The sequence below is a fragment of the Poecilia reticulata genome, chromosome 13, assembly GCF_904066995.2.
Source record: "Poecilia reticulata chromosome 13, P_reticulata-male-v2, whole genome shotgun sequence".
NCBI classification, from domain to species: Eukaryota; Metazoa; Chordata; class Actinopteri; order Cyprinodontiformes; family Poeciliidae; genus Poecilia; species Poecilia reticulata.
In genome coordinates this window covers 9,149,962-9,166,768 of record NC_088842.1, presented here as the reverse complement: position 1 = coordinate 9,166,768, position 16,807 = coordinate 9,149,962, and the positions used below count along the sequence as shown (strand labels likewise).

The window sequence follows — 16,807 nt, the reverse complement described above, 5'->3', positions numbered from 1 at the left end:
AGGATTTTTTTTTACAGTTTTCTTGTCAAATCAAGACACAGCTCCTTCAGACTAGCATCAGCATTTAGCAAACATTGTACTGAAGGCGAAGTCTCAGAAAGAGTAGGGGCTTCTTAAGGAGACGGAGACCCAATTTTTAAGGCACTGCATTAGTTGTCATGTTTGATATGTACCGTAACATAAAATGGCACTATGTGCCTGGAAAATATATAAGTATTGAACCATATTGATCATATTTACATCTGTAAGAAATGTGGTAAGCTAGACACACCATTACATTTATTGTGTATTGTGGTAGTAGCATTTTGTTGTGTTTTTTTTTTCTCCAAAAGAGAGTTGTGTACTTCACAAAATGATTATGAAGAAAGAATCTTGTGTGGAAATATTGGAGCAATATGTCGAGGCAGCAGCCAAAAAATTAGGGTTTGGGTACAAATGTGTCTTCCAAATGGACGATAACACTGTCTAATTACCAAAACAATGTAATTGATTAAAGACAATTTTAAGTCATTGTCTTTAATCATCTTAGGAAATCCATTCCACACATGTACATAACAACTGAGTTAAAAAATAAATCTTGTGTTTTTCATCAGTAACTCTGTTTTGCTGTCAACAGCAGGCGAAAACCCATCAGAAAACATACGATGGTTGACTGATATGTGTTACTGTCAAGTTAAAACAAAAACAATAATTGCCCATAATGAATAAATACTAGCCACAAAGAAAAGAAATTACACATGTGTCACAAAGAACTGTAAATACATGTTGTTCTAATTTTAAAAAACTCAATTGGCTTATTTAGATTTTTTTTCTCACATGAAATTATTCAATTTGCTCTGATCACTTTCAGTAAACCATGCGAGGCTATGAAATATCCAATTACATCACACTGTGCCGAGAGATAACAAGGTTGCTTTCTGTATATAAGCTGCCTAATTCCAAGCTCTCTGGAGTTTTGACTTTGACTGTCAGCATGCCTCCACTTGCTTTATTTTCTTTCATTTTCTATGCTTTGTCTTTCACACATGTTTCTAGATACGCTTCTACAGCTACCGCAGCTGAAGACTGCATTCTCCGAAATAGCTTTCAGCCAGGCTTCGTTGCAGAAGGCGACTTTATAATCGGAGGGATTTTTCCTCTTCATTATAACCAGGAAATGCCTGATCAGAACTACACCTACACACCACCACCGGTGAAGTGCAACGGGTGAGCCTAATGGAGAAACTTGTTTTTTTTGGGGGGTTATTGCTAAAATTGGGGGGATTTTGTTCTCTGTTGTTTAGAATCAGTTTGGATATAAATACACCTGCTGGTAGTTAAACCAGTCGAGCTGCAGAGATTACATTTCTGTTTTAGGAGATAAAGAATGCTTGCTTTACGGTGCACAAAGATTTTTTTAGGTTCTTTTTGCATCTGATTCATTGCCGTGTTAGTCATATTACTATATAACCCAATACTTGTTTGATTCTTTGATTCACTGAATGGTCTAATTATATGATATTGTAGAAGTTAAGCAATTTATGTATTATAGAACATGAGTGCATATTGAAAATATGGACAAAGAAAACAATTTAGTTCTTTAAAAGTAAAAAATAAAAATGCAGTTTCTTCTGTCCCAGCAACATTTCTGTCTCTAACTACTTTGTTCAATATGCGTGTGTGTGTGCGTGTGTGCGTGTGTGCGCGTGTGTGTGCATGCATTTGCATCTGTGCTGAACCACAGGTTTGATCCCAGGGCTTTCCGCTGGGTTCAGACCATGAGGCTGGCAGTGGAGGAGATAAACGAGAGCACAGAGCTACTGCCAAATCACACCCTGGGTTACAAAATTTTTGATTCTTGTGCGTACCCGCTGACGGGCCAGAGGGCTGCTCTGGCAGTGCTGAACGGGCTGAGCGAGGCCGACTCTCCCATGTGCTCCGGAGCCTCTCCCATGCTGGCTGTGATCGGGGAATCGGGATCCGCTCAGTCCATCGTGGTTTCCAGACTCCTGCGACCGTTCAGGATCCCTATGGTAACGGCATCTCCTTTTCTTTGCAGTCACTTGAGCATCTTAAGCTGACCCTAAGCCTTACCCTCAGATCAGCTACTTCTCATCGTGCGCCTGCTTCACCGACAGAAGAAAGTATCCCACATTTTTCAGAGTAATTCCTAATGACGACTACCAGGTATGACTTTATGTTACCGCTTGTGTAACGTAGAAAAGGAAGTTGTGAATTTTGCATCTCTAAAAAATTTACAAATGTAATCACTTGCTGTAGTCATACTTTGTGAAGACATTTGACGTGGACACTTTGATGTCTTTAAAATTTAATTTCCAAACGTTATTTGAAAATTACCTACCCTTTTTCTTACTTGCTGAAAAAGGTGAAGGCCATTGCTCAACTTCTGCTGCACTTCAACTGGACTTGGGTCGGACTTATTCGAGGAGACCATGAATACGGGCGTTTTGCGGTGCAAGGCTTACTGAGGGAGTTACAGGGCAGCAGTGTGTGTGTAGCTTACCAAGAAATGATCCCTCTGCTCTACAACACACAGCGGGCTCTGGAGATTATGCAGGTACATTTTTAAAGAAGCAGTTATCATGCAAAAGAACTCTAAAGTGATTTAAAAGTGTTTATTCTTAAATATGGGGAGAGTCGTATTTAAAAATAGTTGGTCATAGTAAAATAAAAATCCAACTAAATCTCCCTTTAGTTGGTTTCCAGTTCCTTTAAGTTTGTGAATATAAACAATGTAAATTAACTTTAGAAATTAGTAAGGATTATTTGTTTTTCTGCTGACTGAAGTAAAAATAAATAATAATTTTCTTGATTTTTCTTGAATGAAGGATACTGAAAATGTACTTAACTTTGACTTTTTCATTTTTTAAGTCAAATATTTACACAGCCATTATTTGTGTGTACCATTGCGCCCTTACAGCACAAGTCACAAATTTGACCCTTGACATCTACAGTGTGTCCTGGCTGTAGCAACTCTATTTAAAGAGTTTTTTTTCTAAATAATTAGAACTTTCAGGTATTTTTTTAAAGAGAAAGAGACACAAAGGCAATTGGATTATGAAAACATGTGGATTCAACAAATGAAAAGATGTAATTAAAGTACTCAAATTATTCTCCAATAATTTGGCTTCGGAGAAGAATTACTGTGATACAAATACATAGAATTTAATATATTCCAAACATTTAAGGTAAAATTAATAGCGATCCAAGTAGTAACAAGTTATTCTTTACAAAATGTTAGGATTTACTTGCATAAGTGAAGAGTTGAAAAGTTAGCAGATTGCATTGTGTTTTTGTTTTGACTTTTTGACCTTCTTCCATTTTGAAAAAAAAAATAAAAAGGTCATGCGGCGCTCTTTGGCAAAAGTAGTGGTGGTATTCTCAGCCGAAGGGGAAATGACGCCGTTCCTCAGGGACTACATGAAGCAGAACATCACCGGAATCCAGTGGGTGGCGAGTGAAGCCTGGGTCACGGCGTCCGTCTTTACGGGGAGGGAGTTTTACCCCTACCTGGGGGGCACCATTGGCTTCGGCATCAGAAAGGGTCACATTGCCCAACTCGGTGACTACCTGCAGACAGTCAGCCCTCAGCGATATCCTGACAATGTTCTGGTGGGCGAGCTGTGGGAGGCTCTGTATGGCTGCAGTCCGTTTCCGTCCTCTGCCAACCATTTCCCAGTTTGTTCAGGGCAAGAGGATCTGCTGAAGCAGCACTCGGCCTACATGAACACGTCCAGCCCCAGGGTGGCCTACAACGTCTACAAGGCCGTGTACGCAGTCGCTCATTCGCTGCACAACCTCCTTCTTTGTCAGTCCGGCAACGGGCCTTTTGAAAACGATTCATGTGCTCAAAGCAACAACATACTCCCCTGGCAGGTATGACGATGAAGCATTTGTTGTTTGAGGAGTAAATAAAGCCCATTGCTTTTGTTTGTTCTGTTATAAATCTCCTCCCCCCCCATTAGCTTCAGTACTACCTGCAAGAAGTGAAGTTCAACATGGCAGGGGAGGAGGTAAATTTCGACCTGAAAGGCGACTCGGTGCCGTACTATGACATCATCAATTGGCAGAGAGGCACGACTGGGAGCATTGAGTTTGTCAACGTGGGGTTGTTCGACGGGACTAAGCCTGGAGGAGAGGAGCTGGTGATCCAGGAGGAAAGAATGATGTGGGCAGGCCATCAGAGTGAGGCAAGCTGCTCACACTGTGTTTTTACCTTCATCAGATGCCAACTGTTGAAGTTCTGTAGGTTAAGATGGAGGTAAGTAGGGCGAATAGGATGGATTGGATCTGATTTGACCCCATTATTGTCCATTACGTAAAGTCCGTTAGGCAGTAAAGATTGTATTTTAGCGATGGTCTTCAACGTGCCCAAACAGTGTGATTCAACAGCCCCTTTGAGATCATCTTTTCTTTTGTGATATACCTCAATTTCAACTGAAAGGTCACATCACGGAATAGAGGATTGAAGTATAATTTTATTTCTATCATGACTGTAGTTTGATTGCTAAAAAAGCTGATTTTTTTGGTCATTTGAAGAACCGTATTGTCCCTGTAAAGGTGCCAGTGTCTGTGTGCAGTCCCAGCTGCCCTCCAGGCTCCAGGAAAGCTGTCCGTCGTGGGGAGCCTGTTTGCTGCTTTGACTGTGTACCATGTGACAGCGGCAAAATTAGCAATCAGACAAGTGAGACTGAAAATCACAGCGACTTAAGTATTGACCATAGTACTGTCACATTTATCTATTTTGTTTTCTTTTCTTTGCTGTTCTCTTTTCTCTAGACTCAGTAGAATGCATATTTTGTCCTGAGGACTGGTGGTCAAACCAAGACAGAACAAGCTGCATCCCCAAGAAGGTGGAGTTTTTGGCCTATGATGCCTTGGGCATTCCCCTGACAGTCATTTCAGTAGTGGGCGCCTCTCTCACTGTCGGCGTTTTTGTCGTGTTTTTCCACCACAGAAGCACGGCAGTCGTGCGAGTGAACAACTCAGAACTGAGCTTTTTCATCCTGTTCGCTCTGACGCTCTGCTTCCTGTGTTCTCTTGTTTTTATCGGAGAGCCCACCGTTTGGTCCTGCATGCTCCGTCACACCGCCTTTAGCATCACGTTTTCACTCTGCATCTCCTGCATCCTGGGAAAGACTCTGGTTGTTCTGGCTGCTTTCACGGCCACCAGGCCAGGGGACAACATCATGAAGTGGCTGGGGCCCAAGCAGCAGCGAGCCATTATTTTCAGCTGCACTCTCGTCCAGGTGGTGATCTGTGCCGCCTGGCTAATTGATGCCCCACCTTATCCGAGTCGAAACACCAAATATGAACGCTCAAAGATCATACTGGAGTGCAGCGTCGGGTCAAGTCTTGCATTCTGGTGCGTCTTAGGATACATCGGCCTCCAAGCATGTCTCTGCTTTGTGCTGGCATTCCTGGCTCGAAAGTTGCCCGGAAACTTCAACGAGGCTAAGTACATCACCTTCAGCATGCTGATCTTCTCCGCTGTGTGGCTCGCTTTCGTCCCCGCGTACTTAAGCGCCCCCGGAAACTACGCGGGTGCCGTTGAGTCCTTCGCCATTTTGGCCTCCAGCTTTGGATTATTGTTTTGTCTGTTTGCCCCAAAATGTTACATTATTTTGCTAAAACCAGAGAAAAATACAAAGCAGCACCTTATGGGTAAAGAAAAACGGTAACTTTTTTTTTTCTTCTTTTTTAATAAATTGCTCACATTTCAACTAGCGTAATATGTATTTTGTATTTTATTGAACTCATGTCATTCTGTTTTTGTTTTTTTTTTCGTTTTTTTACTGGTTTTCATTGAACTTTGCAATGAATGTTTCTGCTTTTGTAAGATAGTGCAATTTCCTGTGAGCGAGAAAGTAAAGTATATGACAAAGACACGTCAATTTTGTGTATCTTATGTGACTTGCCAGAAATAAAAAGTCTTCTCCGTTGTTTTGAGAATTTTCTTTTTTCTTTCTTTTTTGTTCTCACAATTTTTAAGGTAAGTTAAGATATTTTTATTTATACAGCACATTTTCAGCAGCAAGGCAGATCAAAGTGCTTTACATGAATTAGAAGGAAATACAACAAAATTACAAACCAAAGGAAACAACAAACTATAAAACAACATATTGGTTCCCCTTGTTTAATAAGAATAAATAGTCCATAATTTATAAACTAGAAGAGGTTTGTCTGTATCCTTGTTCTGCTAAAAATAAATGGTACTTTCTAAAAAATTTTTCTAGATTTGTAAACGTCCTGCAACTTTCAGCTGTGTCTCCAAACACACCTGAGTCTAATAATGAGACCAATAGCAGAAATTAATACAACATGCATTCTCATGATGAGTGTGGTACGGAACGGTTCCTCTGAAAAAAAATGTAAACAAATTGTTGAAACAGATGTCTTGTTTTTATTCTGATCCAAAGAAGATTTGCATACAACTTTAAAAAGGCATTTTAATAGGGATAGCAACAACGGAAAAAGAAATTGTGTTTATTTGATAAAAAAAAAAAGAAAAAGGTATATGGATTTTTATCTATATTTTCCAGTCATACCTTTTCTAATGTTCCTTTCAGGATGAAGAAGAATTATGTAACATTTGGGTACAAAGATGCACAACAAAAGACCAAAACTGGAAGCCAGTATTGCAAATATCTCCACTGCTACTGAGAACTTTCCGGGTGAACTGACGTAAGCTGGGATGAAACAGATCCACACCGCCCAGAAAATCAGCATGCTGAAGGTGATGAGCTTGGCTTCATTGAAGGTGTCCGGCAGCTTCCGTCCGAGGAATGCCAGCAAGAGGCACACAAACGCAAGCAGGCCGATGTAGCTCAGCAGCAGGTAAAACCCAAGAGGCCACGGCTCCTTACACTCCAAAACAATCTGATTGGGGCGAGGAATACAGAGTTGTAACCTTGTTTTTGTGATTGAATTTGACAGGATGAGCGTCAAGACTCGCTTTTCTTACTTTTCCATATGAAGCTTGATATGTGGGATTTCTGATAGGGAATGGAGGTGCACCCAAGAGCCAGCCAACACACAGACAAATCTGAGAGAACAAAGAACAATAACGTAACACTTGCAATATCGTAATAGTAAATGGCAATAGTAATTATAGAAAACTGTGTAGGGTTGGCACCGCAGCAGGTTTTTTCCACCTGAGGAGTCGTTGTGCAGAAGATCATAGTCCTCTGTTGGGTTGGACCAAACAGTTTCAGACCCCCGGAGCTCGGTATGTTGGCCCGGAAGGCCAAAAGAACGACAACAGTCTTGACCAGGAGACAGGACAGGCAGATGACGAAGCTAATCCCAAACGCCGCCTGGCGCAGCATGCATGTCCACACCGAGGGTTGGCCAATGAACACCAGGGAACAGAGGAAGCAGAGCTTCAGCGACAGAAGAAGCAGGAAACTTATTTCGGAGTTGTTGGCCTTAACGATGGGCGTGGTGCGAAAACGATGGAAGATCACAGTAATGATGGCTGTCAGGACGACGCCAAGCAAGGTCAGCAGAACCAGGACGATGCCCATGGTCTCGCTGAAAGATAGGAACTCTTCAACACCTGCGACGCATTTCACCTTGTCTTTGTCGGACCAGTAGGAGTCGGGGCATTTAATGCACTCGGTGGAGCCTACGGGGACACAGAAAACATTGAATGGAAAGAAAAGAAAATCCAGTAAAATTTGTGGAAAATTTTACTGTTCTAAACAATTTTTGTAGCATTAGTGATGTACAACAAAGCGATGATAAAAAGTATAAAATTATTGATTATTTAAATTAACCTTTTTAATTTCAGCAACATATCTACGGACTGAGAGTGGAAATACCCAACCAGAGTTCCAATTTAACTCTCACAGAGAATCTGAGGATGGGCTTAAAGATTAGGGTGATGGCAAGAAGTCCTTCCAACTTCAAAGACTTGAAGCTCTTTTGAATAAGAGAAGAAATTTTCAAAAGGCAGGCTAGTAGAAAGGGAATGACTGCTGTAATGCCATTTAGGGCTGAAACAATTAATCGAATCAATTGTGATTAATCGATAGTTGAAGTAATCGTTGACTGATTTAGTAATCAATTCATTGCTAACTGGAGTATAAAGACTGTAAAATATGCCATTTGCTGAAAGAACAACATCCTCAGAGGAGTAATTAACTCAGAATGTTACCAAAAATAAATACATTTTGCAAGTTCTTTGTCTGTACATATGTCCCTCCAAAACCCTTGTAAGTGATTTAGTTTCACCTTGTTTAAGGTCTGTAAAAATGTATAATTTCCTATTAAGCACCTTTTACTGCCCTATTATTAATCGGTTAATGCATAAAGAAGTCAGTAGATCAGCTCTACACTGTTCTGATGTCAACAGAAGCAGAAACACTGAATTTTTTACATGTTGATGTTAGAAATATTTTTTTAGCTGTAGTTGAATCCTTTGCTAGAAATGGTCAAGCATCAAGGCCCAGTTATCAAACTCAAGGCGATAAAATGTTTATTTATTTAAAAAAGGAAGTGAAATATTTGACATTTTATCTATTTCCAACAGTGTATGAAATAACCTTAATCTGTTAATAAAAATATGCAGAATGCGCCCGTTTTTCATCTGATTAACCAAACTTCTTGGTTGAATGGGAAATAACTTACAATCTGGAAAGGGTACAAACAATGTGGCTTTAGCTTTGCAAATTAAGAAAAAAAAAGAAAAAAGAATTGGCTGCCTGTCTGGTTGCTGATCTCTCCATCCGCACAAGGCAGGCAGTCAAAGCAGCAAGGAGGTTTTCCTGGACGTCTGGCCTGTCGGCTGCCTGGGCGACACGGAGCGCTGCACTGAGACACGGGCACCTAAAGGTCGACCAGAAAAGCACAGCAGAAATTAAACACAGCTGGTTTACAGAGTAAAAAATACTGAAATTTAATTTAGACATCACCTGTGACTGGCCTCCTGTCCATACAATAATGCTGCCATTTATCTTCAGCTGTTGTCCCTGTGGAGCTGAACCATCATAGCCTCCTACTTTAACAAATCTGTTGATGACATGAAAAAACTAAATAAAATCAAGCTGAGGTTCAGGAATGTGCATCAGGTATAAGATAAGATGAGATAAGATCATTTATTAGTCTCTCATAGGAGAAATTTGTCTAGCAGGGGCAGGCTACAATACATTAAAATAGATGCAGGGATAAGAATAATAAATAAGAAAGTGACATAAAAATAATGGCCAAATAATGAAGTCAGAGCCCGCAAAGAACATTTCTGCTACAAAACAAGTTTGATATTTGACCTGATTTTCCCCTTGCTGTCCTTCTGCCAGTTAATGATGTCATATAAAGGGACCGGCTCTCCGTTAGCGTCAAAGTAAACTCTCTCCTGAAACTGATTTGTGAAATTTCCCTTTTTCAGATGGTCCAGCAGCTGTTTGAAAAGAAGGCAAAAAACATCACAAAAAAGCAAAAAGCTTTAAAAATGAAGCAGTGATTTGGTTTTCAGCAGCTGTTTCACAAACCTGTCCTGCAGTGAATTCTGTGTTCTTGTCACACATACCCTCATTTATTCCTGCAGAGTCACAGTTAAGTAAGTTGTGGAGAGCGTGGGCGATGGCAAACACGGCCTTATACACATTGTAGGATATTCTGACCCGAGATACGTCAGTGTAGCTGCTTGACGTGAGGCTCAGGTCTTCCGAGCCTGTACATACAGGCTTTGGATCAGCATTTATACGTTCGTTGGATTCCCTTTCCTTTGTCACAACAGACGTTTTTTGAGAGTCCAGATTGAATCTGTGATCTAGTGCATTCGCCTCGTTTTTATTAGTCACATTTAGATCAAACTGGAGCTGACATCCAAACTGCTCCTCCCAGAACATGTTGATGAACTCCATTCCCGGCTCGGGAGACGGATGGACATTAAGGAGGAACTCTTTCAACCCTGGGATATTGACTCCGGGGAAGGAGAAGCCAAGCGTTCCCTCTAAAAGGCTGTGGAAGTCCGGAAACGTCAGAAGGCCGGCCGTCACCCAGGCTTCACTGGCCACCCACTGGATCCCTGTTACATTTCTACGAGAAAGCTGGATATGTACGGAAACAGAAACACACTGGTTAGCACAAGAAAAAAAAAAAGTCATTTTTATGATCTGATCTTTGACAATATATTAACATAATGCATCCTGAATGCAGCACATCTTCTCTTTTCTGCACATAAACAGAGACCCTCACTTCCAGGAACAAATCCAAAAGTTGTCCTTCTGCCGCAAAAACCACCACCACGTTTGCGGTGGAGATCTGCAGCATGTCCGCCATGTCCTGAATCTCAGCCGCTGTCGGTGATTTCGGAATAGTCAGGTGGAAAGCCACGCAGCCACCGCTGTGTCCAAAGTGACTGGAGAACTCCTGTATGCCATACTGACTGTAGTCATCCTGGAATGAGCATTGAATGGGGTCAGTGAAATAAAATAAAGAGTTGATTTGTTGAGTAAGAACAAATAAGCCTGATCTTACTGTCGTCCCGATGGTGCCCACCCACTGCCATCCTAAGAATGTGACCAGCTGCACCAGACCTCCGACTTGGAAAAGGTCGCTCGGCACAGTCCGCAAAAATGACGGATACACGTGCTTGTCGTTGAGGCAGGTGCAAGTGGCAAAATAACTCACCTAAGATGAGGCAGAAGGTTTTTTGTTTTGTTTTCATTTAAATTTTTTACAGCAAAGCACTTAAAAACATCTTTGCACAAAATGCCGTCTTCTTGCTTTTCTTACCAGCGGGATGTGGAAAGAGCCAAGAACTTGAGCTACAGCCCTTGTTGGGGACGACGATGCGAGACCAATGACGGCGGGGATGGGAGAGCCAGACAGACAGCTGGGAGTTTCATCATCCCGCGTTGTTAATAACGTTTGCGCCTCTTCCCCTGTCAGGTTTATAGCATTTTTCATTCCCAGCATTTGCTCGCCACCAGCCGCAGACTCTGAGGAAGTGACTAAGGAGAAAAGTGCCTGCAGGCTACTGTGGACATTGTCACAGCTGTCCAAGATGCGGTAGCCGAGCTTGACGCCAGGCAGGAGGCTGGACTTGTTGTTTATTTCCTCCACGGCAAACGCCATCGTCATCATCCAGCGGAAGGCTCTGTGATCAAATCTGCCAAAACACAGTTTGAATGTTTGTCGAAACATGTTAAACCCCCATGCATCTGACATCGTTATATTTACCCGCTGCAAGGTGTGGCCAGGGGTTTGCTTTGGTAGCTGTGCTGAAGCTCAGAGGCCAGATAGTGCAAAGGGAAAAATCCCCCTATGACAACATCCCCGTCCATCTGCAAGGCGAGAGGCTCATTGTCTTCTGCTTTCACGCACTGAGTTGAAGCAGATTGAAAAGCTCTCGTTTCCTCCATCTGCAGATCATCACTTTTCTCTATTAAAGTACTATCTCTTTTCTCTGAACTTTCTTCTGCACTCAAAATTTTTCTTTTTTCTACAGAATGACTAAAACCTGACAATGCAATGAAAAGAATGCTAAATAAAACACAAAGATGCAGAGCCTGAGAAAAGTTTAATGGATTCCCCATACTGACCCCATAAAGACTCTGATCACCTAACGAAGACCGAGACCGACGACTGGGTCAGGATAAATTACAAAGTGTTATTATGCGAGCTGCATTTCATTAGCAAGATTAGTCATCGCCAGTTCGACCAATCACAGTGAGAAGAAACAGCACGGAAAAAAGTAAATTACCTTTTGTCATGTAGATACCAACCACGCTTAGCAGAAAAAAAAATACTTATATTAACATTCAAATTAAAAAAACGTGTTTTGAAGCTAATGTTTTCAATTTGAATTTAAAGACTTTTAACTATAACAAATAAAATTAATACTGAAAACACAAGAAATTACTACATTTTGGGGGTAAAATGAAGAGATTTACTCAATTAAACAGCAAACAAAAAGCGTTTGCAAAGAAAACTAAAGCTGAAAACCTTCTACACATGATGTGATCCAGCGGTTGTCCTTGATTTTCAGTCTGATCTTTAATGGATTATCATGATAACAACAGATTGTGTATTGTTTTATTTTCTTTTTAGACATATCTTGATCATCTCCTCAAATGCTCATTTTTATATCTGCATTTTAGGAACATTTTTTTAAAATGCAAATGACAAGTCAATATTTTGGCCAAGATTAATGAAACAAAATTTGAAAATCAATGTCCTTGTTTATATGGGAAATGTTCTTGTTAAAGAAGTTTTACTATAATTAAATTCATAAAATTACATGAAGAAATGACTGAGCCAAACCCCTTTGGTTTGAATATTTATTGAAGTAGAGAAAGGAAGAAATAAGTGTAGTACACCCAGGTTTTCAGTAACAAAGACAACATGGATATCATATGGTCATATGGTGAAAAAATATGATACAATTAGTTTTTGTTCATCAAATATTTCTTAGTGTTTTTCTCTGGCTGAAACAAAATGATGAAACACTTTGGAGCAAATATACACAGTATCAGTCCAAAACTAGAGGCCAAAATGGCAAATATCTCCACAGCCACAGTAAATTTTCCAGGAGAGCTGACATAAGCTGGGATGAAGGTGATCCAGACGGCACAGAATATCAACATGCTGAAGGTTATCATCTTGGCTTCGTTGAAATTATCAGGTAGTTTCCGAGCTAGAACAGCTAACACAAAGCAAAACACAGCCAGCAGGCCGATGTAGCCGAGCACAGCCCAGAAACCAACAGCAGAGCCTAACGCACATTCCAGGATGATCTTCTCCTTGTAGGTGGTCAGATTTTTCACTGGGAAGGGAGGACTCACAACCAACCAAATGATACATATTATAACCTGAATAAATGTAAAAGATACTACAGTCATTCTTTGTTGTACAGGTCCAAACCATTTCATAACATTGTTACCAGGAAGTGTAGCTTTAAAGGCCATTAGAACCACTATAGTTTTCCCAAGAACACAGGAGATACAGAGAACAAATGTGATGCCAAACGCTGTGTGCCGTAACATGCAGGACCACTCAGAGGGGGCTCCAATGAAAGTTAGTGAACATAAGAAACACAGAGTCAGAGAGAAGAGCAGCAGGAAGCTCAGCTCTGAGTTGTTGGCTCTGACCATCGGCGTTGTTCTGTGATGGAAGAAAATCACTGCTGTGATGATGGCCACACAGGCTCCACTAATGGAGAATACTTCCAGAATGATTCCCAAAACTTCATCATAGGAAAGAAACTCCACAGGTTTGGGGAAACAAGCATCTTTTTCGGTATTTGGCCAGAACTCTCTGGGACACGGGAAGCAATCAGGAGAATCTAAAAGACATGTATAAAATTGATTTACTACTAAAATATTTTCAGTAGATGCAGTTTTTCATTAAAACAATTTATCTTACCTGTCATATTACTGATCTCTCCTTCAGGACATGGTATACAGTCATAGCAGCAGATTGGTTTTCCTTTCTGCAAAACTTTACGAGTTCCTGGAGGACAACTCTCTGAGCAAACTGAGACTGGCACCTGGAACAGAGATACAAACAAAATAGAAATTTAAAAACAAAATATTTCTATAAGCAACTTTATAAACAACTAGACAATATTTAAATAGCTGAACCTTTGTCATTACCTCTAAGCTGCCTTCCACCCAAGTTATGTTTCTGTTGATATTGAACTTCTGGCCTTCTGGCAGCGATGCGTCATAAAACCCCACTGTCACCGGCTCAAGAGCTCCTCTCTCGTTCTTCTGCCAGTTCACCAGTTCGTAAAAAGCCACTGGATCCCCATTCGCATCAAATGACACATGATAACCATTTTGGGAAAAGTTAACTTTCTTGAGCTCAGTTAAAACCTGTGAGTGTGATTCAAAGTGATAAAGATGGAATGATATAGAGGTAAAAGTATTACGTCAGTTATGATATTTCAGTTCAGAGAAGCTAAATCACAGGTAAAAGCTGAAAATTCCCCCCAACCTCTTCAGATTCCAGCCTGATGGATTTGTCAGCGGTGAAGTTAGTTTTTTGAAACCGTGCAGTTTGAATGGCATGTGCTACAGCATAAACAGCCTTGTAAACCATGTTAGTGATTCTCAACTGTGATGTTTCAGTGTACGGGCTTTCAAGTGTCTTTATATCCTCTTGTCCATTACAAATTCTCTTTTGTGTATCTCTACCTAAAGGTAGAAAAAAAGGAGACAAATGCTAAAGCTCATTTTCATCAGTGACCTTTTACTCTTATTCTAATATCTTTATAAACTAATAACATTCTGTTTGTCTGTTTAGCCTCCATGGATAATGATAGTTAAGATTTATGACTAAGACTACAATAAATACTGTTAGTCAGTTGAAAAACATATTTTAACTCAAGTCAAAATGCCAGATTATGTTTAAATATTTTCCATAAAGGCACTTTATACTAGTAGAAATGTGAATTCTCCAACATTTATCCAACACCTTACAAGCATACGGTAATCACAAAAAAATTGCATTAAATTAGCAATTAACCTGAAAAGTCTCACTTTTTCTTAGCGTGCAGTTGAATGCATCCTCCCAGAACTCAGTGAGTACAGGGGAAGCAGCCACTTCAGAGGGAGAGAGATCCAGAAGGAATTTTCTAAATCCAGGAATGACAGATTGCTGAATAGCCACTCCGATGGCCCCCGCACAGGAAGTGAAACTTAACATATCCGTGTCAGTGAACCAGGCCTCGCTTCCGATCCACTGGCGAGGCGGAGAAGGATCTCGAGACAGTTCCTCCAGCAGGATCTTCATCTCTCCGATGGCTGCAAATGCCACCACAACTGTTGCTGTGGACCTGGAGGGACATTAAATTCATCATCTTTAACTAACACATTACACCTTTTATTAGAAAATATCATAGACCACTTGTATTTGGAAGAACGTTTATGAAGTTGGTTGATGGACATCAATGCAAAGTATACATGCAGGAATTACAGAAACCTCCGGATAATATCAGCGACTCTTTGGATTTTGCTGTGTGGGTTGGTCCGATAAAAGGCTTCAGAGTACTCCACACAGATCCCCTCTTGGAGTGCGACTTCTAGAAAGGCCGCCATGCCGTTATTTCCATAATCCGAGTCCGACCGGACGGCTCCGATCCAAGTCCAGCCAAAGTGTTTCACCAGCTTGGCCAGAGCATCAGCTTGAAACTGGTCACTGGGAATGGTTCTGAAAAATGTTGGATACTGTTTCTTATCCGACAGGCAGGCACAAGTGGCGTAGTGGCTCACCTAAAGCAAAACAAACAAAACAAAAAGCCATCCAAGCTCTCAGATGTAACAAATACAGCAGCACAAACTTATTGCTTGTGTCTGAAAGTCAAACAGTTTACCTGTGGAATGTGAAAAGACCCAATAATGCGTGATATGCTGATGGATGGCGTGGACCCGGACTCAGCCACAACAGCCATCACCACTCCAGACTGAGAGCAGTTTTCACCCCCATAAAACACAGGATCCTGGCCATTTGACAGCTGAAATGCTGCATGCACAGCCACAGGCACAGAGGCGCACGAGTCATGGATCTGGTATCCGAGCCTGACGTCCGGGAGAAACTCTGTGCTGTTATTTATTTCTTCGATGGCGAAGATCATCGCACGAGCAAAGCGCACTTCACGGGGGTCTATTCTGCACAGAAAAACAATGCTCAACAAGCGTCCACATGACTACAAAACCTAAGAAAATACACAGGAAAAGACTGACCAACTGAATTTAAAGTCCCTCAACACAATTTACACAATGCAAACACACAACAATTCAGCTACTTCTAATGCCCACTCTGAGAAGTTACAATTGATCAGCAATGCTTTAAATACAACAGTTAAATCTTATTTGATTCTTATGTAAAAGTCAATATCTTAAAAAAAAGGAATTTATTTCACATTTCCTAAAAGCACTGAAACATTTTCAGCATTTTAGTTCACCAAGAATCCGCTTGGTCTCACACACTAACCTCCCTGAGCAGCTGGGAGACTCGGGTGCTGTGGTGTAGTTATTCTCCACCGTGTTCATGCTGTTGTGGATGGAGAAAACGCCGCCGATAACGTAGTCCCCCTCCATGGAGAATGCAGGTAAACGAGCAGTACCCTGCAGGCTGCATTTATCTGGAAGTCCAGCTGAATTTGTCTCAGCCAGTATTGACTTCACCTCCAACAGACCCACACCCAGAACAGTAAACAGAGCTAGGATCCCCATCCCTCACGTGCAGGAAAGTGTGTTCTGTCTTTTCTATATACCCTCTTTCCTGAGAAACGATGCCGTCCCACAGCGGCTCCACAACGCGTCTTTTAATTGGGCGGCCTTCGTGTGTTTACTTTCCAATTCACATCTGTATCCTGCTTATTTTGTCTCTTTGTAACATTTCCCTTGAAACCACTGGATATAATTTAGAATATATATTCTGCCACTGAAAGTACTTTACCCTGTTCAAATGTATGCTACCTCCTATGAGTTTTACCTTTATGACCTTTAAGGTGAAAGAAATTGATTTGGAAAAAAATTGTTGTGCAATTATGTTATTTATATAAATTATTTTCATTTCAGTCTTTAAAGAAAACAAACATTTTTAAGTAACTTTATATTTTTGTCCGTCTGCTGACATCATTTTTAAATATTAAATGACTGACGTTTCAATCAGTTACTCAGTACCTGAGTAGGTCTTTTACCAAATACCTTTTAATTTTTGTGTATTTTCTTAGACATTTATTTTTACATCTATTTTTACTTTTACTTGAGCAAGACGTACTAAGTTTGTCTCTCTACATCTGAATATCTAGAACCATCCACACAAATATTAATAACCTGTGTGAAGTTTTAAT

General features: G+C 40.8%; 2 protein-coding genes and 1 pseudogene across 3 annotated transcripts; 1 reads left to right on the top strand and 2 right to left on the bottom strand.

Moving 5' to 3' along the window:
• The first annotated feature begins 163 nt into the window (after positions 1 to 163).
• On the top strand, positions 164 to 5,942 carry LOC103474244 (extracellular calcium-sensing receptor-like). Its single transcript, XM_081614837.1, has 8 exons — positions 164 to 1,206; positions 1,724 to 2,012; positions 2,080 to 2,166; positions 2,366 to 2,557; positions 3,343 to 3,876; positions 3,966 to 4,190; positions 4,561 to 4,684; positions 4,780 to 5,942. Exons 1-8 carry the CDS (start codon positions 857 to 859, stop codon positions 5,679 to 5,681), a joined length of 2,703 nt encoding a protein of 900 aa, XP_081470963.1. The 5' UTR covers positions 164 to 856; the 3' UTR covers positions 5,682 to 5,942.
• On the bottom strand, positions 5,765 to 11,614 carry olfcu1 (olfactory receptor C family, u1). The gene is made up of 10 exons (XM_081614838.1): positions 11,188 to 11,614; positions 10,741 to 11,116; positions 10,201 to 10,635; positions 9,492 to 10,052; positions 9,270 to 9,400; positions 8,916 to 9,012; positions 8,706 to 8,829; positions 7,155 to 7,627; positions 6,965 to 7,045; positions 5,765 to 6,879 (listed from the first exon to the last, which is right to left on the bottom strand). Exons 1-10 carry the CDS (start codon positions 11,541 to 11,543, stop codon positions 6,526 to 6,528), a joined length of 2,988 nt encoding a protein of 995 aa, XP_081470964.1. The 5' UTR covers positions 11,544 to 11,614; the 3' UTR covers positions 5,765 to 6,525.
• Positions 11,615 to 12,295: 681 nt separating this feature from the next.
• Positions 12,296 to 16,779, bottom strand: LOC145554671 (extracellular calcium-sensing receptor-like; annotated as a pseudogene). Its single transcript, XR_014090651.1, has 8 exons — positions 15,943 to 16,779; positions 15,323 to 15,617; positions 14,932 to 15,221; positions 14,490 to 14,785; positions 13,945 to 14,144; positions 13,602 to 13,823; positions 13,372 to 13,495; positions 12,296 to 13,291 (listed from the first exon to the last, which is right to left on the bottom strand). The product of XR_014090651.1 is annotated as an extracellular calcium-sensing receptor-like (transcript).
• Between the last annotated feature and the right edge of the window lie 28 nt (positions 16,780 to 16,807).

Bases quoted from the DNA above. Each gene is read 5' to 3' on its own strand.
- LOC103474244 (XM_081614837.1), top strand. From the start codon at position 857: ATGCGAGGCTATGAAATATCCAATTACATCACACTGTGCCGAGAGATA. The intron at 3,877-3,965 runs GTATGACGATGA...CCCCCCCATTAG, and splicing joins ACAACATACTCCCCTGGCAG to CTTCAGTACTACCTGCAAGA. The intron at 4,191-4,560 runs GCAAGCTGCTCA...GTCCCTGTAAAG, and splicing joins GGGCAGGCCATCAGAGTGAG to GTGCCAGTGTCTGTGTGCAG.
- olfcu1 (XM_081614838.1), bottom strand. From the start codon at position 11,543: ATGGGGAATCCATTAAACTTTTCTCAGGCTCTGCATCTTTGTGTTTTA. The intron at 9,013-9,269 runs GTCAAATATCAA...TGTCATCAACAG, and splicing joins GACAGCAAGGGGAAAATCAG to ATTTGTTAAAGTAGGAGGCT. The intron at 6,880-6,964 runs GTAAGAAAAGCG...CGCCCCAATCAG, and splicing joins ATCAAGCTTCATATGGAAAA to ATTGTTTTGGAGTGTAAGGA.